The 25,932-nt window shown below is 37.8% G+C and overlaps 1 protein-coding gene across 1 annotated transcript in view; it reads right to left on the reverse strand.

Moving 5' to 3' along the window:
* DDX10 (DEAD-box helicase 10) overlaps nt 1–25,932 on the reverse strand; it is a 165,183-nt gene that overhangs the window by 116,668 nt on the left and 22,583 nt on the right. The window contains exons 10-13 of the mRNA NM_001079725.2: nt 19,216–19,317; nt 10,884–10,971; nt 7,619–7,707; nt 1,704–2,163 (exon numbers count right to left, since the gene is read on the reverse strand). Of these exons, the coding sequence (NP_001073193.2) occupies nt 1,704–2,163; nt 7,619–7,707; nt 10,884–10,971; nt 19,216–19,317 (739 nt within the window). The remainder of the gene's footprint in view (nt 1–1,703; nt 2,164–7,618; nt 7,708–10,883; nt 10,972–19,215; nt 19,318–25,932) is intronic.

The raw sequence follows: 25,932 nt of genomic DNA on the forward strand, positions 1-25,932 counted from the left end.
CCAATTTCATGAATTCAGCATTAAAACCAAAGTTTCTAACCAGGGATTATTTCAAGTCCTTGTAACATCAGTACTCTGAATATTGCTAAATGCACTTTAAATGGATAATTTAAACAATGTTAACATAAAAACTAAATAATACTGAGTATATGCTAATTGTGCTATGATTATTGGACCTCTTTATGCATAAAAACAGTGCACTTTTCAGTAACCCCATAAGCTAAAAAATAAGATGCATTTAGGTAAATTTGAGCACGGCAACATAAAACAGATATGTAACACTATCACAGTGTCCAAAGGAGGGTTGCAAAGATGGTGAAGGGTCTGGAGGGGAAGACGTACAAGGAGCAGCTGAGGCCCTTGGTTTGCTCTTTGTATCTGCTGTATGAAAATAAATAGAAGGAATTATCTCCAGAGTAGGTAACAGGCAAGCTCCTGCCACGTTCACTCAGATCCGCCAAGTACTAACACTAGCCAGCCATGGGCTGACAGAGGACAGACAATTCGGTTTTAGACCGAGGAACAGAACCAAGATCCCTAAAGCAACCTACTCCCCTAAGAACACCCATCCTCCTCCACGTTTCTGGCCACAGATGGCAGACCGTGACAACCTCCTGAAGGTAGCAGAGAGAGTTCAAGTGCTCAGCTTTGACAAAGTTAGCTGACAAGACCATTTCATACACGCTAAATAATAAAGGAAAGATGCTGTTTATAAATGCAGTTAGTGGGCTGATAACTGAAAGTTCATGACAAGTGCCCTGTGCTGTTAAATAACAGCACAGAAAAAGAAAAAAATTAAATATCAGTTGAAAAAATAAGTACACTGCTTAACAGGAGACTCCCCTTCCATGTTAAGAAGAACATCTTGCTGAAGCAGATGGCTATTTCACTTGGATATCTTTTCTACAGAGAAATAGTTGCTAGATAGGAAAGGATACAAAAAAATTCACAACAAGCACATCCCAAATCTGCTTTATGGGAGGAAGAGGAAAAAAAAAGAAAAAACACCTTACTAAAACATTGTATTCAAGATTAAATGAAAGCCACATGTCTCAGAATACTGAGCACAGAGCAACCCAACAGTACAGCTAATAGTTCCCGATCAAGGAAATAAAAAATCTACATAATTATTTTTAATAGCCTTTATAATCATGTTTTATAAGAAGTTCTCACTTGTTTTCTGCTATTGGATCAATTCCTAGTAGCAAAGGTCTTGTTGAGAGAAAAATCTTTGAAGATCTTTACATTAATGGTTTGGATCTTTACGTTAATGTGAAGATTATTTGTTACGATCAGTATTAGGAAACAGCTCATCATGTACAGCCATTAGGTTCCTGGTGTCATAAACCCACTAACAGCATCAAAATTAGGACTAAAGGTTGTAGCAGGAAGGTAGAAGCAAAGTAGCAAATAGGCACTAATTCTGTCAAAAAATTGTCAGGTATTCAGGTCACATTCATAAATTTTAACTACTACAAGGACATATGTTATGCAAATAATATTATTTTATGCTAGGAATACAAAATTGTAACAGCATAAGTCACACAACTTATCTTCTGGGAGCAATTCTGATCTCTAACACTTGTAGGTAACACACGTGACTACAAGCAAGTGTACTGCTAAGAGCAGAATTTGCTCCTTTCCAGAGGATGTTCAAAATAAAATCACTAAGATTCCTAAGTCTTACTGTAAAGTGCACTTACCAGCGCTGGACTATCTTTAGATTCCAAGTCAAAAACATCCCGCCGTTTCACTGTCAGCAAATCAAGATCTTTAGTATCATCATCGTCGTCGTCATCATCTTCAAAGAACTGCATGGAGTTTGTGTTTGGAACCCTGCTTGACAAAGCACCTTCTTTTTCCTCCTCCTCAGATGCCTCTTTTGATTCACATTCAGACCCACTCTCTTCAGTGCCTTCATTGGAAGGAGGATACTGTTCAGTTTCTTTCCTGCTCTCCTCTTCCTTTGATCTGTTAACAGACAACTTTCCACTGGGATTAATTCTGCATTCTTCCATTCCTTCCTTATTCAGTGAGGAGATGGTATTTTTGTTTTGCTCTGTGTCCTTCAAGGGATTTCTTTCAGATGTCTCTTTCACTGATAACTGTTTCTGAACTTTCTGAAGAAATCTCACACGAGGTGCCATTGCAAGACCAAGTGATCTAAAGTATGGAATTAAACAAATACATTAATCTGAAAGGTAGATACAAAAAATTTTACTAAATAAGACCTCATCACCAGCTCAAGTGCTTCAATTTTAGTTATGATCGTTTAAACTTCCACACTTTGATCCACATATTTACAGAATAGTGCTTGGCACACAACAGTGCACAGTAGGTTGAAAGATGCAAATAAAAATGAGGAATGAGGAATGAAGATGAAACAACCGAGATAATGCTGGAGAAGAGCAAGAAAACAAAGAACATGAAAACCTGCAGACAAGAGCAAATTAAATATGATCCATAATGAAATAAGTGGAAGAAACACTGATATAATTTGGTGTTGAAGATACATGGATGTCACGCCAAGCACTGAGCATTGATCAAGTCGGTATCCTTCACTGCTATAACTACACCCAGAACATTATCCCTACCATCTCGTGGTGATTAGAGGAACGAACAGTATGGATAAACTGCAGGAAAGGCTCTGGGAGAGACATTTACACCTTAAAAGAAATGTCATCTGCCTTTATTCCTACAGCAAAGCTTTGGCTTTGTGGCATGCATAACTGAGTGCCACGGCACTATTATTAAACCCAGCTATTCTTATGCTAATACTTTATATAAGTAGATAAAAAATAGTCGAAAATCAGAAATATTATACAGGAGCAAAATAGGAGAAGACTGTATATGAACAGATATTTTGCATGTTTGCCATTTTTTCCTATTAATCCTAGAGAAAAAGACCAGAATCACCAGAACTGAAATGACCCATGTGCCAAGCAACACAGCTCTTAGACTTGGGGGTAGGTAGAGAGGTTTAATACTGTTAAGAAAATAATAGCAGATAAGCTTAGACAAATCTGTGCACAAAAAAAACCCCAAACACTCCTTATTATACGAATTCCTAAAGAAACCTGAGGATTTCAGGTCACTGCCACCTCTTGAATACTTTGAGAAAAGCATTCTACAACTGTTGAAAGTTTCCTCGTGTTGTTGGATGCAATCATTTCCTCAGAATATATTCCTTAATCGTTTTTCCAATCGAGAGTTCAGACATACTAAAAGATCTTCACATCTAAATGAGCTTTTCTTCCCAGTCCTTTTTGAAACACAGGACAGTTGTAAATAATCTGTCACCATTTCTGCAGAACACCGATTTTTATGCAAATTAGCTTTTCATTCTGATATGAAGCTACAGCACTTAATAAACACAAACATAACCACATCAGTAAACTTGTTCAAAATTATAGGAACACATAAAAGCACAACACAGTGATTTCTTCTACAGCAAAACAGATCCAGGAAATGACTTAAAATAGTCCGAAAAAAGTAAACACTCCAGAATCTCGAAAGAAAATATGGGCATTATTTGTTGAAAGCTTTTAAAATGTTTTCAGAAGACAGAATGTACAGGCATTTGAAAATAGGAGAAATCAAATCAACTGAAGTGACAGAAATCTGAAGTGAAAGGCTTTGCAGGTGGCTTGATCAATAACCAAAATAAACAGAAAAATTGCTTTTGCTGTGCTCTTTGATTAGCAAGCTTCAAGTCTATGCTAAGGAGCTCAAATGCAAGACACTTAACTAATAAAAAGAGGGACCAAGATCATCAAGAGTTTCCGGGCCAGAATCAGAGATGATGCCACAAAGAAGCTGTCACGGACTGATGTCCTACAGCCCATGCCGTGAGAAGAACAACGTATGTTCTCTGCTGAATTCTGCACCTGGGACAACCCTGGATGACAACCCTACAGACTGTGGACACAGTGCTCAGGCAGCCCAAAGGGCCAACCACACCCTGGGGTACCCCAGGCCCAGAGCTGCCACCAGGCAGGGGCAGGGGCTGTCCCCTCTGCTCTGTGCTGTGCAGCCTCACTTCCAGCACCTCACAGTAGGTTTGGGTGCCACAATATAAGGAGAGCATAAAACTGTTAAGAGAGCATCCAAAGGAAGCAACAAAGATGGGGATTGTATGATTCTGTGCCTCCACACAGCAGGCCCTGGTGCTCTCAGTACCTGAACCACCCTGGTACCTGCTCAAAACCATTTAAGTGCACAAGTAACAGATTTCTAGAGCGTGTTAAAGACCATTTCTAGAACTCAGCAAGGTCAGCCAACCATGGGAGGCACCCTACTGCAGCTGCTGTTAGTCATGCATATGCAAATACTTCTCAGGTAAGTGAAGGTCAGCAGCAGACTCAGCTGCACTATGAGCAGTTAAGGAAGTATAAGATCCTGGGAGAAATGAAGATGATGAGTGAGAGAATGGGCTTTAAGAGAGGAGACTGCAGCTTGTTCAAGGGTCTGCACGGCAGGAGCAGAAAGCTCAGGTGCTCACAGAAGTAGCCATAGAAAGCTCAGAAAGGGAAGGCTGGATCTCACAGGAAGTTGAAGGAGAGCAATGTGAAAAATGTCCAAACTCCACAGATCACTACAGAGAGGATCTTGGTAACAACATGGGAAATACTATGTCTGCTTACAGGTGTACAAAATTACAACCGATTAGGAAAAAGTAATTAAGGCCAGGCCGTTAATTTTAAAGGAGGCTTGAGCTTAGGAAAAGATGCATAACAACAGCAAAAAGGAAGGCCAAGCAGTAGCCAAGGGCTGAGATGTGCAAACCCATAACTGGCACTGCCTGCAGAACATCTGGGCAGCTCTGTGCTTGATGACAGCAGCCAGAGGAGGACAACAAAGCAAACCCTCTGTCCTGACCACATCATAAGGATCCAGGCTACAGCTGCAGTGGAGTGGCTATTTCTCTGGTCAGTGACAGGACTGACAGGTTTAGAGAGATGGATTCTGCATCCTGGTACCACCCACTTCAGGTCTGACAGCACCTGCAGCTGTTCTGTCCGCTGATATGTAAGCAACAACAGTGTATTCAGCTGAGTACAAAGTTGCGTGCAATATATATTTCCCAAACAACTTGGTTTCAGCCTGCTTTCTTTATTCTCTATGTATCAGTGAAGAGGTAAACAGAAAAGTGTGCTGCATTCCTCCTAGAAATCACGAGGAAAACAGAGGAAATTACCCTCCTTAGCAGCTCCTTAGAGCAGTAACTAACCTAAGTCCAGCAGACTTGCCAGTTAAGATATTCCCCCAGACTTTAATGTGCTTGTGTTAAACAGCCTAAGGAGTAAAAAATAAATATTCCCCACCTCCTTTTCACCTTGTCTCCTAACCAGGATGCTAGAGTGACCTATTATTCCTTTCCACTCTTATTTGTTTACCTTGCTTACATTTTCAACACTGGTTTTTGCAATGAAAAGACAAACTCTCTTTTATGCAGTGTGGAGGTTCTCCTCCATGAAACCTGAAGGCTATCTCTGTTCACAGGCCTGAATAAGTCTTCTTCCAGCAAATTATTCTTGACAGCAATTCGTAATGAGAGGATATTGGATAGAATACTAACAAATCATAGCTCAAAGGTCACAATATCTCTAGAATATTTATGTATGAGGAGTGAAAGTTGGACTGCACGGGCAACATTTTCCCAGCAACAACACCGTCATAGCAGCTGTGAAATAGGGGGTCACCTCCACTGGTGCAGAGCTCGAGGAGCAGGGCATGCAGGCTCTTGTTCATAGCCAGCAAAAAATGCACAGCTAATGGTGGGGACTATGCTGAAAAATAGCGTCTTGTAGCTGCGAATTTGCTCTATCAGACAGCGTTACTGTGCTCTTTGTGTCTGCTGCAGTTTCATGGAAATAAATTGGAGGCATTACTTTCAGAGTTATCTACCTATATGCACACATATACGCACAGACACACAAAAAAGACCACTGCTTTTCTGTAGACTGTCAGCAGCACTGAAAACAATCTCAGTGCACAGACATGCCAGGTAAAAGAGCAACAGAGGCCTGCCATACGGAAATGCAAACCTGAGTGCAGCATGTCTTCTCTGTAGGATTTTCAGCGGAGTAACATCTATCAAGCTAGCAGTAAGTCTCTGAAGAAAGGCTGAAATACTTCTAAGGAGATTCAGTGTGCTATGGCATGTGCAGTGAATGGAAAAGCAGAGGACTGTAGGGTGTATGTAGGCAAGCCTTACGGTCTGGAAGGAGGGAAAGAAGAGAGCCAACAAACTGCTCAGAGCAGAATCTCCAAATTATCTCTTAAATGTATTATCTTCTGACTGCCTGATTATGCTTCCATATATTCCACATAATCTGTTCTACTCTATCCAAAAACCACCCAGTTATTTCCATTTTATCACAGCAATGGCATATTAGTAACTTGGCTGAGTTGAGATTAGAATTGTCTTTTACAAAGGGTCAAATCCTGGTTCAGACAGCCAAGAATTGTAGACTATTCTGTCTACATAAATATCTGATACTAAATGCTGAATTTCAGAAAGAGGTACTGAGATTCCTAGACTTCATCACTACTACCATCTGTTAGTAGGCTTGTTAAAACACTGGTTAAATTTTTGTGGTCAGTCCTTTCAGTCCTCATCTTCTGTCATTCAGCATAGCAAGACCCACAATTCAGTTTTAAAGACGCTGACAAACTACAGAGTTGAAGGGGCAGGCAATGGATGTAACGAAATTGCTCGAGTTTTTCCCAGTTCTCTTAAAAATTTCTTAGCCCACAAAGCGTATTTTATAGCAGGTTTATTACCTTAAAAAAAAAAAAACGGAATCATGTTAATTGAAGCATAGCACAGAAAGACCAGGTGTTCCACAGTCGAGTAATGTGGCACGTTTTAGTTGTTATGCCATGTACTAACAAGTTCGAAGACTTATGTCTTCTCTGTATAAAATTCCAGAGACACATAGATTCAATTTATTATGCATCTTTGAGCACCCCCCTGTTCCCTTCTGACTACCCCACGTCCCCTGAGATTGTTCCAAAGCTTCACATTTTAAAACAATCTCAGCTGGTTGTCATCTTTAATGTCAAACTGTCAAAATTAATTTCCCTCCCATAAGAAACCATGGAATATATGCACAAAAGCTTCTATAGTAACATACACACTATTCAGACCAGTGAAGAAGTACTTCATCTTTACCAAGCCTTAAGTATCTTCTGAAAAGTAATTTACATCCAGGGAACAATGTTTCTTTCACACGCAAAAGAGGGCTACCAAATATCTCAATTTCTTATTAAATAATATATTAAAGTAGCCAGCATGTAGCTATGTGGTTGGAGGGTATACTGGAACAAGAATTATTTGTTCTCTATCCTTTTACTCAACAAGTTCTGTCTTTTATTGTATCTTCTGCTGTATGATTCATCTCCCTCTGTAGAGGTACACTGGTTTGACACATAATTCCTATTTAAAATATCTTTTAAGATAGGAAAGAGCACTGCATAAACACCAAAATACGAACACAAGAAACTTTCCAATTCTATTTGTTAACAGTTAAACAAGCTTTTTAAAACTAAAATACACAGTGAGGCTTCTTTTTACACTTTTCACTTTCCATGTTATATTTTTTGTCATACTTACAGGGCATATTCTGCTAGAGGCAGTTTGAAAACATCAAATACTTCCTTGTTCTTCATTAAGTAAACTGACCGCAAGTAGGATACAAAACACTGGAAAGAAAATAGAAGTATTTTTTAAAAAGAAGCTTTTCATTCAATTACCAACACACAAAATTACCATTATATCATTGCTCTAAACAGAAAGAGAATTTCACTGTTAATGGATTTCAGACTGAAGTTCTTCTACCCCATATCCATCAGTCACAATTTACTAGTAGCACTGAAGTGATGCAACTTCAAATATTCAAATATGTCATTAAAGCACACAAAGAGGCTGAATTTGCCAGTAGCGTGCACTTTATTTTCACTAGAGAGCAAATACAGCAACTTAGCCAAAAAAGAAACATTGCTGACATTTTTTTTCTCCCTTCTTGAATTTCTAAATGACGTTACTCTATTCTGACAACTGGATCACACAGAAACAAAAAGCAACGAAGGTACTATCAGTCTGAAGTGCCTCAACTGTAGCCACTGGCTAACAAAGCAATTCAACTCTATGTAGCTGTCTTTCACTACAACCTAGGATAATCCATATCACCTTGCCTTTGCCACCAGCTAATCATACGCTTGCAGTTGATGAACGCAGCTCAGCTGGTCAGCATAAATTCTCTACAAGACATTTACTAATACGAGTCCAAGCCTGACATTGCAATTAATCCATGATGCTCACCAGGAAATCTGGAACCACCACATAACAGGACAACTTAATCTTGTGCTGTATTTTCCCTACACCCTTCTCCAAAGGACAGATTCTTGCTCTTCCTTTAGTATTCAGCTTTCTATCTTCTTTTATGTAGTATATTTCTGTCTGCCGTTTCTTGAAATTAGCACTTCTGTCACTGCTGATAGCTCTATTTACAGCTTTTTTTCTATTCCAATTGTAATAAAATTATCCAAAATTGGTTTGTAGAATTTCACCACTCTTTCCTGCAGCAAAAGCAGGTGATGTTCTGATAAGTTAACATTCATTCATCAATAAATTGTATCATCTGTTCCAAAGTAGCAGTTGGTTGTTAAATTAGCCATCTACTGCTTTCCTTACACACCAGCAGAATTCTGAGCTGTCCTCCTGTTGTCAGATACACACTACTACAGTATTCTTTTTCTTTTAAACCAGCAAGCACTAGAACCAACAGCTAATTAAACCAGCACACAGTTTTATTCAAGCACACTACAAACACATCCTTGTTCTGCTACATACACTCTTGTCAGAGAAAATTTTTGTCTTGGTAATTCAAGTGGAATTAAAAGTTTCTACTTCTTGTTAACCTGAGACGGAGGAGAGAAACAACAGTCTGAAGCACCAATCTTTTATGGGTGTTCTTGAAATGCTTGAGAGAAAAACTTTCCAGATGTGAGAATTATGACACTGCAGATTAAGCAGTCACAAAGTCATACTTCTTTCCTTGGCCAGTTGAAGCAAGATCTTCTGTGAAGAGCTGAGAGATGCTTTTCAAGCTGTCCTACACTTGGTTAGAGAAGCTTCCTTTCACTTGTCTGCTTTTTCAAATGCTGAGGTTTTTAGGTAGCTTCATAGCCTGACCATCTCTTTCAATTAATTCTTGGTCTGGAAGATTTTAGCACACCTCATCTCAGCTGCTATCAATAATAATACTTGTTTCATCACATTAAATTATTAAACATTTTACCAGAATAACTAGAAACCTATAGAAAGAGATGTAGAAGTTGGCAGATCTCATTAATCTACTGTTGTCTAGCAAATGACAGTAAAAAGAAATGGCAGTCCCTTATTTCTCTGTAGTGACAGATGGGAAAAATTATGTTAAACAAAAACAAAACCAAACAAAAAACAAGGCTTTAATTCTCTCCCTTTTAAGAATGCTTCCCAAACAGAGCTTTTGCTTTTGGCCTCCAAAATGCAGGACGCAATGACTTGGATTGCACGTCCCCAGCACAGTAGAATACATCCTACCTGAATTTCTGTGCACAGCTACACTGTTGCACTGCTGTCTCATCCACTCTGGTACTCCAGTGGAGAATTCATTTCTTATAAACCTCAAGAATTCAGCAGCTTGCAACAGACAGGCATAAAATCTTTTTTTTTTTTTTTTTTTGACAAACAGCATTTCAGTTAAGAATCCGAGGTCAAGATTTCAGCTGCACTATCACTACTGTTTTATTCACATTAATATGTATGAATACTGGAGGACGTTGTAGACTGTTTGAACACTCACATCCTATTAAGGAGGAACACCTACGACAAACTACTTGTCCATATTTTCAGATTCTCAAAAACTGAACATATACACAGTTTGCCTGCAAGGTGACACTGCACTAATAGCCATAGATGAAAAACTGCAACAGAAAATGCTTAAAAACAGAATTACAATTTACAATTTTCAAAATTAGTCAAAGATCTCATTTGCAACCTTGACAGACAGCCCATGTTTGATTTTGTTCTTCTGCTATTTTGAAGCTCTCTCACTGTTTGCTATTGCTCAACTCAGAAAGATCTTTCTCTTCCTTTCAAGAGATCTTAAAAAAACCAAAGCCAGAAACAGAAAGGGTTGTTAGCATTTTCATTCCAAGAAAGGTAATGCTGGCGTCCTCCTACTCTCAACCTCCTCCAGTCAGCTGCTCTGCCACTTTTGATGTAAATGTGTGTAACAACAACTTCCCGTGGCAGTTGCCGATGATCATAATTTGTCACCAGTGCACTTGGCCTGTGCAATATGATGAAGCTCACGCTGACATTCCACAAGCTGTAACCTTGCTTTTAGAGTTTGAAATATTGCAACTTGCTTCATTTTACCTACGAGTTCCATAGAAAGACTACAACTCCTGGTCACAATCCCATTCTCATTCTATTCCATCACTCAGGTTCACCAGAGTCCTTTCAGGTGCCATCTGTTCCCATGCCGGTTCAGATAAATGAATAGTTCCCAACGCTAATCCAGAATCTCTGCTTTTCCTTGGATAGCACTTGTGTTCCTCAGACTTTGGCATTTCCAAATTTCTGATCATTTGGCCTTTGGTAATGCTCTTTAAATGTCACCTATATGTACAACAAAGTGACCTGAAAGATTTTATTATGTACCACCACTTGCTAAAACATGATTATTCTTTCTACTGATGTCATGTTGTAAAGTATAAGAAAATTTAGCAGTTCCAAACACTGCTGCTATGGCACGTATCTACAGGTCAATTATTCTAACAGCAGTTCTATCCAACTAGCATGCTTCAAGAAGCTGCAGATGATTACTTACCCTTTGAGCTTTCTCTTTTAATTCCTGATCTTGAGCTAAGAAAGCTTGCATCCTCTTTTGGATGTCTGTAATCTTCTCAGGATTAATTCTATTAAAAAAAAAATTGCTTTAGCAATTACAACAAATAAGCACCTATTAAGTTCTCAGGAGTATCTTCATGTTTTCTGCATCATTTTAATAAGCATAGAACTATCACCACTCTGAAAAGTTTACAGTGGAACCATATTAAGGATGAAGCACACACTCTTCAAATGAATAATAAAGAAAAAAGAAACGGGAGCTCAGACTTTTTATTCAGTTACAGTTTTTGGTGAAGGATGTGAGACCTTCTCCAAAGGAAAGCCAAAATCAGCAGTAGCATACTTCTGGAATTTATAAAATGCTGAGAAAAAAAAAAAGCCTAATGAATCATAGGACTACTTTGCACTGAGATAATAATGTTCCTAGGGAAATTCTCAGCACTTTTGAAAGCTTAAAAAAAGATCCATCACCTTGGGAATAGTGAAATTAACTTCTCTGCTACAGGCAGATGAGCAAAAACAAAGGACGTTCAGATTAAACAGATTTAAGACCTCCTCAAGATATCAATCAGGAGAATAGAGAGTAGTTACTGTATTACAGAAAACGACATTAGAGCTGGTAAGGAGTTATACAAGTCTTCTCATAAATTCAGGACTTCTTACATTTATTTGACTGGTATTTTTCCTATTCCAGGGTTATTTGCCCAGATGTTTACTTGCCTTCTTCCAACGTGTGAGCTGCTAGTGCCACTGTAGCGTATCATACAAGATACCGAACATGATAGAAGGGTACCCCTCAAACAGATGTTAAAAAAGGTGCTCTACCACAGTAATCGTATTTCTCACAATGATTCCTGTTGCTGTGTGCAACATCATCCCACGCTGTACAGCTTTTACTTAAGGAAATACAGCTTTTACTTAAGGAAACCAAGAAAAAGAATCAAAATCAGGTTTCTTCACATATGTCAGTCTAGAAAACACGACTTTGATTAAAATGTTAGGCAACAAACATCTTACAGTGATTTCTTTGGTAGCATAAACTATTCTGACTGTGAAACGTGGAAAAAAAAGCCATTAAATATTGGGCTGGGAAGTGCTACCAAGCAACAATTTAAGACATCAAAGCTTTACTCCTTCATTATTTGTATTTCCTATGTCTGTCAGAAACAGCCAGCAGAAGACTGCAGTGGACATAAGAACTGTTGGGCTGCAGTTTCTATTATAGATCCAGTACTGAAAGCCCAGTCACACTGCAGAACGTAACTCACTTTGAACGTGTAAAAATGTAAGACAGAAATGAAGAGGCATGAAAAATTCAGTGGGACACAAAATGACCAACGAGTCCTTGGAATGCAGTGCAGATGGAAAACACATAAAATACCAAACTCAAAAAGTAAGGAGAGATTTTCTTCTTTCAAATGGGAAGGAAAAAAGATAGAAGAGCAAAATAAAAGCAGTGGCGTACATGATACTGAATTAACTAGAAGGTACCAGAAATCATGGGTTAACGGGCACTTAGATAAACCCACAGGATCAAAAGAAACTTGGCAATATCAAGAAAGAGCAGTTAGGGACACAGTTACATCTATTCCAGACAACTCATTGAGAGATAAAGATCTACAAGACGGGGCAAGTAAGCATGGTGCTCATCTTCAAAAGTGGCTAAAAAAGAAGTTAGACCAGCACTTTCACTGCACTTGATACTGAAAGATTGATTTGTAAGCATCTAAAGAAAACAAGCAAACACATAATAGCCGACACAGCTTAGAAGCAAAACATGACTAATCAATTTGATTATCCTTCATACTATAACTGGCTTTAAGAATATGAAAGAAATAGCAAACGTCCTCTCTTGATGTTGGGAAAACATATAGCAGTCTCACATTCTCAGAAGGTAGGAAATACCATGTGCATCACAGGCGTCCAACCTTTGGGCCTGCCTGGGTCACAATGAGTGAAGAGGAATTGTCTTGGGCCACATATAGAATAGATAGTTAATGCACATAAATAAAACTTTTTTTTAAATTAAAACACTAAAGAAAAAGAGAGAGCAACAAGAACATGAAACTAGTGGGATATTTAACCTTGGTTTTGTGAAAGTAATGCATCAATGCCAGGTTTGAGGGAAGTGGTTGCAGTTCTTAGTGTGTTCTCAGCCACAAAACGCTGACATGAATAAGGTGAGATTGTGAAGTGAGGGATATTTCACTCTGGTAAGAGAGAGCTTATAAAAGCCCGGTAAAGGGACAGGATCAGACATCTGCGTTGAATATATGATTCCAGTTCTGTGCATTCCATTTGAAAATTCACAGGTAATGTATTCATGTCAACTGAAAATGGAAATACACCATTTTGAATACCAATACAACCTATTCCCAATTTCCTCTATCAAAATGGAAAGTGTGGTGGCATATTTTTCACTGTTCACAGGACTGTGTTTATCCAGTGTGTCACAATGCGCACAACTACCTGCCATACCTTAAGACAGCACTGAACTGCACCCTCTGCATGCCCTGCTTTCAGCCCCCAGTGCCAATCACACATCAATGCTCGGCTGGTGCTGAGCAATGGGTGTGTGCCCACGGCCGCAGTGAGAAGAGCAGGCACCACGACAGTGCAGGAGGGCTGCAGAACGGGCTGGGCCAGGATGCATGCAGCCCACACACTGGACATGTCTGAGCTGCATGAAATCTTAAAGTAAGGCAAAACCAGTTGTGGGGCTGCTATGGCTATGACTGATACAACACTGAAGTCAAAATGCAGACCAAGTTCCAGTTCCCATCTGGGCCCGCTACTACTCACCGTTTTCTACAATGATTTGTCAATCATAAGAATGTGAACCATTACTTTCAGGATACAATATGGCACTGGGGCTCCAGGCACAAAGGACAATAATCCTAGACAGGCTATAACAATTTGTTGATGCACACTGATTTTTGTTTAAGTTAAAGGGCAATATCTTGTAGTGTAAATCTCAGCAATGCTAAAAAAGCACACGGTGCCCCAAGCACATTCTGCAGTTATGCATTTGTTAATGAATGAGTCAATTTGCAATCCTGAATATTTAATAAAAAGTCATAACTCTGGATACTCTTCTCTCCAGCACTGCATTGAGAGAACCAACCACTGCTGTCTTTGTCTTAGGGTGGGATTCCAAAAATACAAAAGCTAGTCAGTGGATTTTGGTTTTAATGAGTTTGTATGCTATTTCAATCCAAACAAATAAAACTCCTTACAAAAATTATAGGCATGTAACTATGTGGGGAGACAAACCTAGTAAATCCAAACACTTCAATTATGATGTATGAGCTTGCCTGAGCAGTTAATCAGAGAGCTAAAATCCACTACCAAAAGGATAGGAGAGGACTTTATGACACTGTCTGCCATTTTAAGTAGGTTGTTTCTTTCTTTTCTTACTCTGAGTATGTACTCTATTTATAATTAAAGAGTAATATAACTTTCTAGAACTGCAGTTTTGCCCAGCAGCTGCATAAATGGCCAAATGGCCACTCCTGACTGTGTCATGATATACACAGGATTTCATCTAGTTCTGTCTTACGACCATATCTGACAGCGCTCTATGAGTTTTCTGGTCAACACTCATTCTGTTTTCCTCTCCTCTCCTTCATTTTTAACATCAGGATACAAGCACTGCTCTAAGTAGGATACTCTGTCTTCTCCATCTTCCCCAAAGCGCAATTTAAGCAGAACAATTAAATCACCACCAAAAACACCATGCTGCCAAATGATTCCCTAAAATGAGATGCTTTCACTTTACCACTCATCGGGTTAGAAGTACTCTGCTTTAGACACAGCTGTGCATAGCATGACTGGTGAACATGCTGTCAGCACAGACATCACACAACAGGCCTCAGTGGTTTCTCACCCATAGAAACATGTCTGCACTTTCCTTCTTTTAATGCAACTTCTGTCTAGAAAATCTGTATTGATTTATTTACAAAAAAAAACCCACACAGTTATTCTTTCAAACATGTAACATACATATTTAAAAGCAACACTCCTTTGAAACTCAAACAACCTGGGCCAGAGGGAGGTGTCCCCACCTACAGCAGGGGGTTGGAACTGGATGATCTTAAAGGTCCCTTCCAACCCAAAACATTCTATGATTCTACCTAACTGTGTGAACCAGATGATAAAACATCCCTTTTAGAGAATATGAGAAACACATAAATAGTGTTAAACTGCACAATGTCAGTAAATTGGATACTGAGCCATGCCATCAACATGCACACCATGCATGGGTCTGTGCACTGTGCAAGTCAATTCCAGCAGGAAATGGGCACTGAAGCTTCATTTCAGCAGTATGCATTACATCCAGGAGGAAAGCTGCTGGCTAAATTAAGAAAAAAATGACATGAGAAAAATAAAGACCTAAACTTGCAAGACGGTACAGATTAAGTCAAATATATTACTAACACTTCTTTCTCCTGCTTTTATTTATTTTAAATTTAAGGACTCCCAAAAACAGCATTTGGGTATTTAGATGGTAATTCATCCAACGCTGAATCCTCCAGAGAGAATGCTCACATAAGGACGCCTCTAAGGCAACCAACACAAAGACCACATTGCTATTTTGTTAGAAAAGCTTTGCTTGCAGATTTTAATCTTTAATGCACATTTATTAGTTATGATTAAAAAGTAAACTTAAGATGGTTTGGTTTTATTTCATTATATAGTCTCAGTATTTCACCCAGCTTCCAAGCAGCAGCAATTTTTGCTCCATGCTCTCAGTGTGGAAGTTGGCTTCCTGAGCAGCAAGGACTCCCTCCAAGATGGAGAGAGGAGGAAGGCCTGGGACAGTGAGGCTGCACAGAGCTGCCAAGCTCATGGCTTCCATGAGGCAGCAAGTCTTAATGGATTCCCGAGTATTAAAAAATACCATTATATGGAATCAGTATCCAAGCATTCTTCACTGTGAGACACAAAAGCAGAGGTTTTTCCAGTAATTGCATTTTTGTCATAAGACTGAAGCTAGCAATATTTCACACTGGATATCTACAGATCTGCACTTCCTTGGGTAAAATTTTCCAGAGAGACCAATTTAGCAAGGATAACTCACTCCTTCAGGAGCAGCTTTTATCTAGTCAACAAAATTACATGCAACGAAGCAATCTCAAGGTACTATCAAAAATCACTTCAGCTCACATCTGAAACTTTAAAGTTATAGCCTGATAATAAATATGCCTATAATATTTAATACTTTCAGAGTAGCTTTCTGCCTTATTTGAATACTACTACATTTATTATTGTATATTTTACAGTTTCTCTTGCTCTGCTTGAACAATGAGCAAACGTATCATTAAAAGCAGTAACTGTAAATTTGCAGCTTGTGGTGATTAGAAAAGAATGATTTACTGTAACAAGCTCTACAGGGAGCTTGGATATGAAATTCAAAGTCAGGAAAAAAACCTCTAGCCTTTTAAACAGGTATTTAAGAAAATGAAAGTTCCACCCCATGAATTCTACAAATTATGTAACTTTCAACAGCCCTACATAAACAAAATGTTTTCTGGTACGTGTCCAAAGAAGGGCAACAAAACTGGTGAGGGGTCTGGAGCACAAGTCTTTTGAGGAGCAGCTGAGGGAGCTGGGATTGTTTAGTCTGGAGAAGAGGAGGCTCAGGGGAGACTTCATTGCACTCTGCAACTTCCTGAAGGGAGGTTGTGACGAGGAGGGGTTTGGCCTCTTCTCCCAGGCAACAAACAGGACCCAAGGAAATGGGCACAAGTTGTACCAGAGGAGATTTAGATTAGACATAAGGAAAAACTTTCTCTCAGCGAGTGGTCAGGCACTGCAATGGCTGCCCAGGGAGGTGGTGGAGTCGCCGTCCCTGGCAGTGTTGAAGAGGCGTCTGGATGAGGAGCTACGAGATATGGTTTAGTGGCTTGTGGTAGCAATGGGAATGGGAGGACGGTTGGACTAGATGATCTTGTAGGTCCTTTCCAACCTTGTGATTCTATGATTCTATGAAAAAGAAGATATATTAACAGCTGTTTGTAGAAAAACATTCACTTAGACTGTTGTGGTGGCTATACAGCTGGTCCTTGTAAGGTGCTATGATGCTTAAAGGAAAAGAAAACAACAGACGTGAAAACATTTTGCTTACCAATGTTGCCCACATTCACTTTTTTTTTTTTTAAATGAACAGCAGTGTCAAAAGAAAACTTCAGGAGCAATTGGACTTTTTGGAGCTGCTTGATTTTGTATTTACAGTCTTATCAAATGATGTCTAACATTTGAGATTTGTGCGTATCCTACATAGAACAGATAACCACATCTGCCCAGAAAAGCCGTATTTCACTGGCTGCTCTGCAGTCAGTCTGTTAGACAAGTAACATTTGCAAGGACAGTTTGCAAGTGCAACCACTAAAACTGAGAGTCCACCTTAAAACTTTAAATATACAAAGTGCCACATGCACGTTTTTCTGCGCTGCAGAAATGACAACTTGTGTCCAGGCACTGCATGTTTAGAAGGATTATACTTAACTTTGTTATTAAAAATGACAATAACCATGGAAAACAATAGGCAAAGTCCTGCTCAGAGCCTGCAGCCTTGTGAAGCTGAACACTGGTGCACTCAGAGTAAGAGTCAGTAGAAATCACAGTAGTCCATGATTATCAGGCCAAGCTTTTGCTTACCACCTCCGTAACAGCTGACCACAAGTCTTCCTCTCCACTTACAAAAACAAATTAAACTTTGTTAAATCACTATCATATCAAGTAGCAATTGACTACATTATCCTAGCTCACCTTAATGCACCCTATTATTAAATGTACAATAAAAAAGCTAAATTAAGAAAGGCTCACTCAATAGATTCTAATGATAAATCCTGAACCATGGCCGTTTGCCTATTTCTTAATTCACAATTTCTTAATTCAAATAATTTGACATAAACATGTATGCAAACTGTAAAAAAAATCTCATCTAACAGTAAAAGTAGCAGCAATTTCTTACCTTTAATCGTTACATTAGAATTCAAAGAGTACAAGTTAATTTTAAGCAATGGTTTAAGTGCTAAGGTAATAACAGCCACTTAAAGTTTCACCCTATCTTGTTTTATTCTCAAAAACAATTATTCCACCAAGATTCTCCGCATACAGCTAATTAGGTTTCAGTCTCAGATACTTTCACCTTCAAATCATACCTTTCCAAAAATAGAATAGTTATAACTTTCTTATCTACTGGTATGGAAATTATTTCCTACCACTCGTCCATCTTTCTCTTGATTTATTCTACCATTTTTTACATGGGTAACCCCGTCTACATAAGTATTCAAAATGGAGTCCAGCTCACAGTGTATTTGCTGGTTTTATTTCACTTTTTTTCCCTACATTTCCTTCTCATTCTGTTTTGCCTTTTGACTTACCAGTGGGCTGACAGCCTCAAAAAAAAAAAAAAAAAAGCACTGCTAAAGAAGAAATCTTTTTTTGTGTGTGTGTTTTATTTATTATTTTTACAGCTAAGGCTTTCATCTTTCCTACAAGTGCATTACTTTGCATTTAACAGATATTGGAAATAAGCTTTTTGTTTGTTTGTTTTGCTTTCTTTTCCCCCCCACCTCTTTCAAAGTCAGTTTTCATTGGTACAGAAGCATGGAGCATAGATCCCTACAGGTCTTCATTCATATATTCTCCGAAATATGAGCAATGACCATTTAGTAATGCATTTAAAAAAAAAAATTCATGTTCATCAGGTAACTGATTCAGAAAAGCCATGACAAACTGGAGAGACACTCTAGAAGTAAAGAAGCGCCAGCTAAGAGAAATAAGAATGATAAATGGCCTGAAAAACATTACAAGGGAAGATTAAAGAAACTGTAATTATTTAATCTGCAAAAGAAAAGGAGAGAGATAGTGCGATAACACTCAGTTACATGAAAAGTAGTTGCAGAAAGTATGAGAATGTCATTTTCCGTAAGTTCTTGGCAAAGGATTAAAGAAATATTTCATATACATTTACTGTAAGACTTATCAGACACTTGAAGAAAAAGCCTTAATGACAGGAACTGCTGAGTGTAGCTGAGATCGCTTTGGGAAACTGTGTAGATATTCATTGGCAAATTAGACAGGCATTCAACGTAAGTAATTTGTATGGCTAATTCCATCTTCAGCAGAAGGGGTGGAATAGGTAACCTCTCAAGGTCATTTCTTCTTCAGTAGTACCAAAAGCAAGTCATCGCCCCTGTTTGTCCAATTCCAAGCAAATCAAGCATTTGACTTCATCACTGTTGCCATGCACATAGCACACCATACCCGAGGAAAGGCTAACAGATGAGCCATTAGTCACTTACTTTATTTCATTGACAGGTACTTTCCTCTGCGCCAGCTGTTCTACCATGCCTTTTTCTTCTGAGGGCAGCAGTACTAGCAAAGCTTCACCACCTTCTTTGTATCTGATCCAAAGGAAAAAAAAAAAAAATGTTTTCAACAACTTATGAGAATTACATTTGCTTCCTTATTAGTAGCTGAAAGAGCAGACAATCATCCTCACTCTGAGAAGGGAAAAGCCAAACCAGTTAAGTGACTTGTCACTATCTCCACGCGGTTTCAAAATTATACCTTGAGTTCTGTATGTCTGGGTCTAGGACATGGATTCAGAGCAGAGGATCCTATTCTTTCCTAGATTGGAAATATTTCTGCAGTAATCAAATAACACTTGATCAAGTATGACAAGATCTAGACACTTGCATTCATCCTGTACCAACAGGAAAATCTTAACCCATGGTACCACCAGATTCTCCTTTGCACACCTGCAACTGTAAGAATGTAAACATTAGAAAAGCATTAAGTGCTTTGAATTCGACCACTTCTATTTGGATTGAACGAAGACTACTTTTCTAAAAGATCATAGAGGAATTACTGTAATAAAAGCATAGAAACAGACTCCTTTATGAGCCATAGCCTGATACCATATAGAACAGCTCTAAACTGCCAGAGCTGCTGAGAGGCAAGTCCCTCTGCAGAAGCAGATAAGCCTGCAAATGGCTTTGACTATCAGTAGTCCATTTATTTGAAATAAATTACTGTATTATTTTTCAATTTATTTGTAATAACATTTTATTTACTAACTAAACAGAAGTTTGGAGCCCTCTCCATTCATATTTGCCTTGCTAGTAAAATTTTTTACCCAGCTCAAACATGACTGGTTTGTCTTTCTGTTTTCTGGATGGAAAGAACTTTTTTCTCTACCTTTATTCCAAGACTGTCCCTGCGCCAGTACCTCTCTCTCTTCTATCCCCTACCCATCCAGTTCCACCTTGCCATTACAATAATCTTTGGTTACTCTTAACTCCATTGCATTTTCCTGCTTGGTGTCAACTCCAATTGCATTCAGTCTTCTCCATCAAGAAAACCATAGAATCATAGAATCGCCAAGGTTGGAAAAGGCCTCCAAGATCATCTACTCCAACTGCACACCTACCAACAATAACCATCGAGGAAAAGGATATTATACAGAAAACATCAACTGTCATTAGAAGAGTGGGAGATGTTACTAGTCTGTTTTTGAGTCCTAATGCACAGAGAACAAGACTGTGACAGGGTAGGTCACATAATTTTCCAAGAAAAATTCCAGTGACAGAAGAAATCACCAGCCCAGTCCTTGTGCAGAGAAAAGGGAAAAGAAATGCTATGTAAGGGAGTGATGGAGTAGACAGTTTATTGGAGGCCAAAGAGTCCAAAAAACATCCTAACATAAAGTAAACGAAAGTCACACCATTAGCTGAAAAATCATTTCAGATGGAATATATGGAGCCCACATTTCTCCAAAAGTATAAACAGTTGGCAAAAACAGAGCTACAAAACTGTTTGAAAACTATAAACGCTATCTGTCACAGTATAGTAAGCAATGCAAGCAGCAACAAAATCTGCAGTTAAAACAGTTTGACAGCTTTTATTACAGCTCTGCTTTCATTTGATGAATTTGAAACATCACAACAAGATGTTCTTGGGTGACTTTTATTTTTTTTCCTTCTCAATGCTACTATACATGATGGGTTTGGGAACTGAAGATGACTGTAAAAAAATATCCTGCCTTTAAAAATTTTCATAAAGATTTTTCATCATGAAAATTTAACCCCTGCATTCTAGATTTTGGTATTTGACATGAAAATCAAACTGACACAAGATGAGTGCCTCTGCCACATGCTGACAGAGTAAAAATTCATGGGGCTTTTTTGTTTGTTTTGATCGGTAAGAATACCAAAGGATACCAAGAATAGCAAAAGAAACACCAAGACATTTGGACTTTGTCACCAAAATAATGATTTTTTGGTATCAAGGATAAGGCAGAGATACTGTAAAATAAATAAATAAAAATTCTTATAAAATATAAAATGAAGTATAGATTTTATATATATATATATATTCTTAGATTATCATAATTCTTTTAATAGACTTTAAAAATTTAATGTAAATTTATCTGCCTGCAGTCTTTTCAAAAGAGTTCAAAGTAACAACTATGTTTGGTTTAAGGAAAATAACTGTGTTTACCAATAGCATAGCAGACTACTGACAAAACTCTCCATGAACTCTCTGGTCCTTTATATAAAAAGTGAGTAAGGCTGGAAATGACTTGCATGTCTAGATCAAGCCCACTTTGTAAGAAAGCTCTATTTATTTTAACCCAACAAAATTACAGACAATATTTCAACAATGCAGGCGCAAATCAGATGCTGCCTCTGTCAGAACAAGGAACAGATTTCTGAAAAGCTACTGAACCTCAGAATACTTTGCATTTTATGGTAAAAATTAATCATCACAATTCCAAGGCAGCTAATTATTCATCACAAAGAAACTTTAAGCACCGTTAGTAATATGAGAAGAATAGTCACTTTTAGCTACCCAAAGCTTGTATTAAACAGAAAGACAGCAATGATATCGCTACCAATAACAGTGTCATCAATTCAGAATGCAGAGTAATACACACCCTTTTGCTGGTTCCATCAAAACAGATGCTATGACAGGAAAAGATTCACAAAAGATCTATGAGAATGACCAGACATCTGGAAAGAATACCTGTCTAACCTCTTGATAAACCAGGACCACTTTCATCAAGGCAACAAGAAGTCTCAACGTTACCATATGTATACACCGAGGTAGAATGGTCTGTGTACCTCAATAGAGTGAATGAAAAGAAGTGGTTTGTATAGTTCCTTTTTTCCAGTATTTCTTATCTTTGAGTGCATGACTTACCATTCTTATATTTCTACTTTAATATATTTCTTATATTCAGTGTGCAACACACTATGAAATGCCAGGGCCATATAAATCATGTAAGAAATACCCGTCACAGGTCAATGAAAGCAGATACCCACTCTGAAAACCACCAACCCAAACTCTAGAAGGATAAAGACCAGGAAATGTTATTCTATCTCGATTATTCTTTTATACCTTTTCCTCAGTACCCTCAAGGTCATTCCTGAAGCATCAAGCAGGATCACATGAACCTTCAGGCTGACTTCTCGTGTTGTTAGTGCTAAACGTTTTGTATGCTGTGTCATTTATCCTTTCAAGAAGTACAAGATCAGAAGATGTAATTCTTAAAGCACGTTTACATAATTCAGAAAAAGAAAACATACATTAAATCTGAATCTACAGGCAATCGTAATTTCAATGTTTAACACTAAGTTTTGTATAGCCTTTATACAGAGAAAATTGTTTCTTTACTTTGCTGTAGTACCATCCCATGAGAAGAGACAAAGAATGGAGGTTTCCAAACCTACACTATGTCATCTTTTGGCAACTACTGAGAAAAAGAACCAAAAAAAAAAGGAAAACTAAAATATTTTTCAAAGATGACTCCAAGGATGTAAAGGGACTTAAAGACTTCCAGTAACTATAAATGCAGGGAAATCCTTTTCCTTACCTATTTTGGGAACATCCACTCTTTCAAATGCCAATATTTCAAACGTACTTAAGGTATAGACTTTGCCTATTTTTATATTGGGAATGCAATTTAATTAATTAAAACAGATGGTTTAATGTTAATGCTGCTCTTCAGAGTCAAACATGAAAATTGAATAATTACAGAATTGAGTAAGCTGAAAAACAAATGATCTAAAATACAATCTAGAAAGGTTTGTATCAGTTTAGTCTCTCACATAGGTGTTGAGCTACCAAAAAAAAAAAATGCAAGCCTATAAAAAGAAGTCTTCCTTGGGCAGAGATTGATCTTGTTTCTTGAAAAGAACAACTTGATAATGTACTAATGAGAAAATTACGATCATAAAGATAATCTCCAAATGAGAGGATGTGTAGGAAAGCTGTCTTTGAGACCCTACAGATGACAAAGTAGCAAAGAGCTGGCCTCAGCTACAGCAACTCCTCAACACAAGGATTACTTCTACAGAGTAGAACTTAACCAGAATTTATCCCCTATCCTGCTGACTGCAGTCTTCACGCTATCACCAAAACCAAACATCTGCCTTAAAAGATGAATTCATGCAATGATTTATTATTTGCTAAGTACACCCCCAAATCGTACTGGAAAAAAGTAAGTTTACTCAAAGTAAACAAATTTTCCCAGCTGTTTACGAATTAATGATATTAGTCATCATATTTTCAAGCGATCAACCACACAATTCAGGGATTAATCTTTGCACTGTGATTTTAACAGTTCCTTAGAATACCACACGCTATTCATTAAAATTCTATAGAAAATTGCATCTTTCTTGCAACAAAACTTTGAAAAAATATTCACGTATTTCTAGTTCATCTCTCTCCTATTTATTCATCAGAGCCTGCTGACTTGAAATACTTATTAAAGGACAAATAACTTCTTTACAACTCTATCTTGACTTAAAAGCATGGAAGCAGTGACAAATCATCATTAGCACCATAAAGCAAAGGGTAGGAATGATACATTTATACTGAATACAGGTTAGAAGACGGTTTAAGACTAGCAACAACCGACTGCCAATTTGCCCTCCACAAAAAGCGTTTTTCCTCATTCTCTTGTCAACAAGTGGTTGCCACGCTATTGCTTCCTTCATGCTTAATGCTAACTGAGAGCTCAAAATGACCTTTAGCAAAAGTTTAAGGTTGTTTATCCACCATGACAAAATCTTTCCTCTTGATTTTATCTATTTATGGTATGAAACTATATTCCTTCTACAATTCGTTCTGTTTCTTTGCTAGGGAAATGGTGATTTTTTTAACCATTTCTCTCTACTTATAATTAGCCAATATTGCATAGTCTTAAATAATGGATCTTATCTCCTTCTCAACCAACCTTCAGATGAAGGCACAACTACATGCCTGCAAGGAGGTAAATTCTCATAAAACTTATGAAAAGAAAGAAAACCAGAAAGGTAAGTTTAATAATTAAAACTTTGCTGCATATTATCACATAAGGACCCAAGTGAAGCATAACTACAGTTTTCTTAACAATATATGATCCATACCTAATAAACTGAATTATTACATTCAAAGTGGTTTTCAGTAACATTGCTATTGTACCACTGTGCCATCTCAGGGAGGAAACTGATGTGTACGGTTTGAAATCCAGAGAAGTTTGTAAACAGGTTCTGAGCTTGTAGCTAGCTCCTCAGAAAAGAAAAAAGCTTACCATTTAAATCAAATGAACAGATTGAAATTCTAAATTTGACTGATTTCAGAAAGATTTTCTAGCTGGGCTTCATAACCAGGCAGAATCTTATTAGTATTTATACTAGACTTAACTGCCTGGCATTAGTTTGATGACTGAAATCTAAATCTGCAAAGACATTAAGTAAATTTATGAGTTTAATCATACTTATTAAATAATTTAGCTCTGAGAATATATTTTTTTCAAACTCAAACAAAACCCAGGAGCAGTAACAGTAACATTCATGGCAGCAAGGAGACCGGCACCCTTACACATCTGGAGAAAATCACCATGCCTATTCCTAATCTGCATTTTCAGTAGGTTAGCTAGAAACCTAACAATCATACTTCACATAATAAGGACTACAAGAAAGTGAAATGAGTCGAGTTTTACTATTTCTACCACATAATTTGTTCTTAAATTATTCCAAGTTCCTTGATAAAATAGCTGCAGCAGTGAAAGGAAAAGCATTTCACTAACATACATATTCATCTGCATTGCACTCCTTTTAATGTAAAGCAATAATATAAGACACCTACCAAAAAATCCAAAAAATGTCAAAACAGTTTTATTCTGAGAAGACCTATTTCAACCTGATGTTCATACGAATAAAACTGCTAACCCACATGCTACTCTGCAACAAAGAGGAACTAATATCCATATTTATCCCCTAGGGCCTTCCACAGAAACACAGTAATTCATAGTTTTGTTTTAAAATTCAACTATTAAATATGATTATATAAGCTGCCATTTTAAAGCATTTCTCAAACAAAATAACAGCTTCAAGTCTTTCATATTGGTCTCAGTTCAGGTAAACTTTTTATGCTACCTTCCGGGCCTTCTCACACAAAGAGGATTGGTGAAATCTTTAAGCTTCACAACAAAAAACTTTATTCTCCAAGCCCAAGAGCAAGAAGAGTTTTATCTACTGTTCATCATATCTTCTATACAATGAGTTTTTTCCCTATTGTGGTAATGTCATTCATTTCATTTTTTTTTTTTTTAAGACAGAAAATAGCACTGCAAACAAATACACTAATATCAGAATTTCTGTCCTATCTACATGATCAACAGTCTCTTTTCAGAATAGGTACTTTTCTTTACAAAGAGCATTCATAAGAGAACTCTGAGTACTTCTAAAATTGGGCTCTGCCACCTATAGGGTCTTACCAACACAGCCCAACAAGAAAAATCACAACTGACCAGGAAGTTTGCCTGCTCTATGCAGCTGAGTAAACACAGTAGCGTAGTACTGTTTTCTGAGTAAACAGTAGATTAGACTGTGTACCCCAATGGTTTCTGGCTTCAGAGAGAAGAGCTCTTTTTCATCACTTGCAAAAAAAGCCAAAGTTCCACAGAGCATTTAACACAAAGGAACAACAAAAAGTGAACTGGCTTCACTCTTTCTCCTTGCTGTACCTCT

The sequence above is a fragment of the Gallus gallus genome, chromosome 1 (assembly GCF_016699485.2).
Source record: "Gallus gallus isolate bGalGal1 chromosome 1, bGalGal1.mat.broiler.GRCg7b, whole genome shotgun sequence".
Lineage (NCBI taxonomy): Eukaryota > Metazoa > Chordata > Aves > Galliformes > Phasianidae > Gallus > Gallus gallus.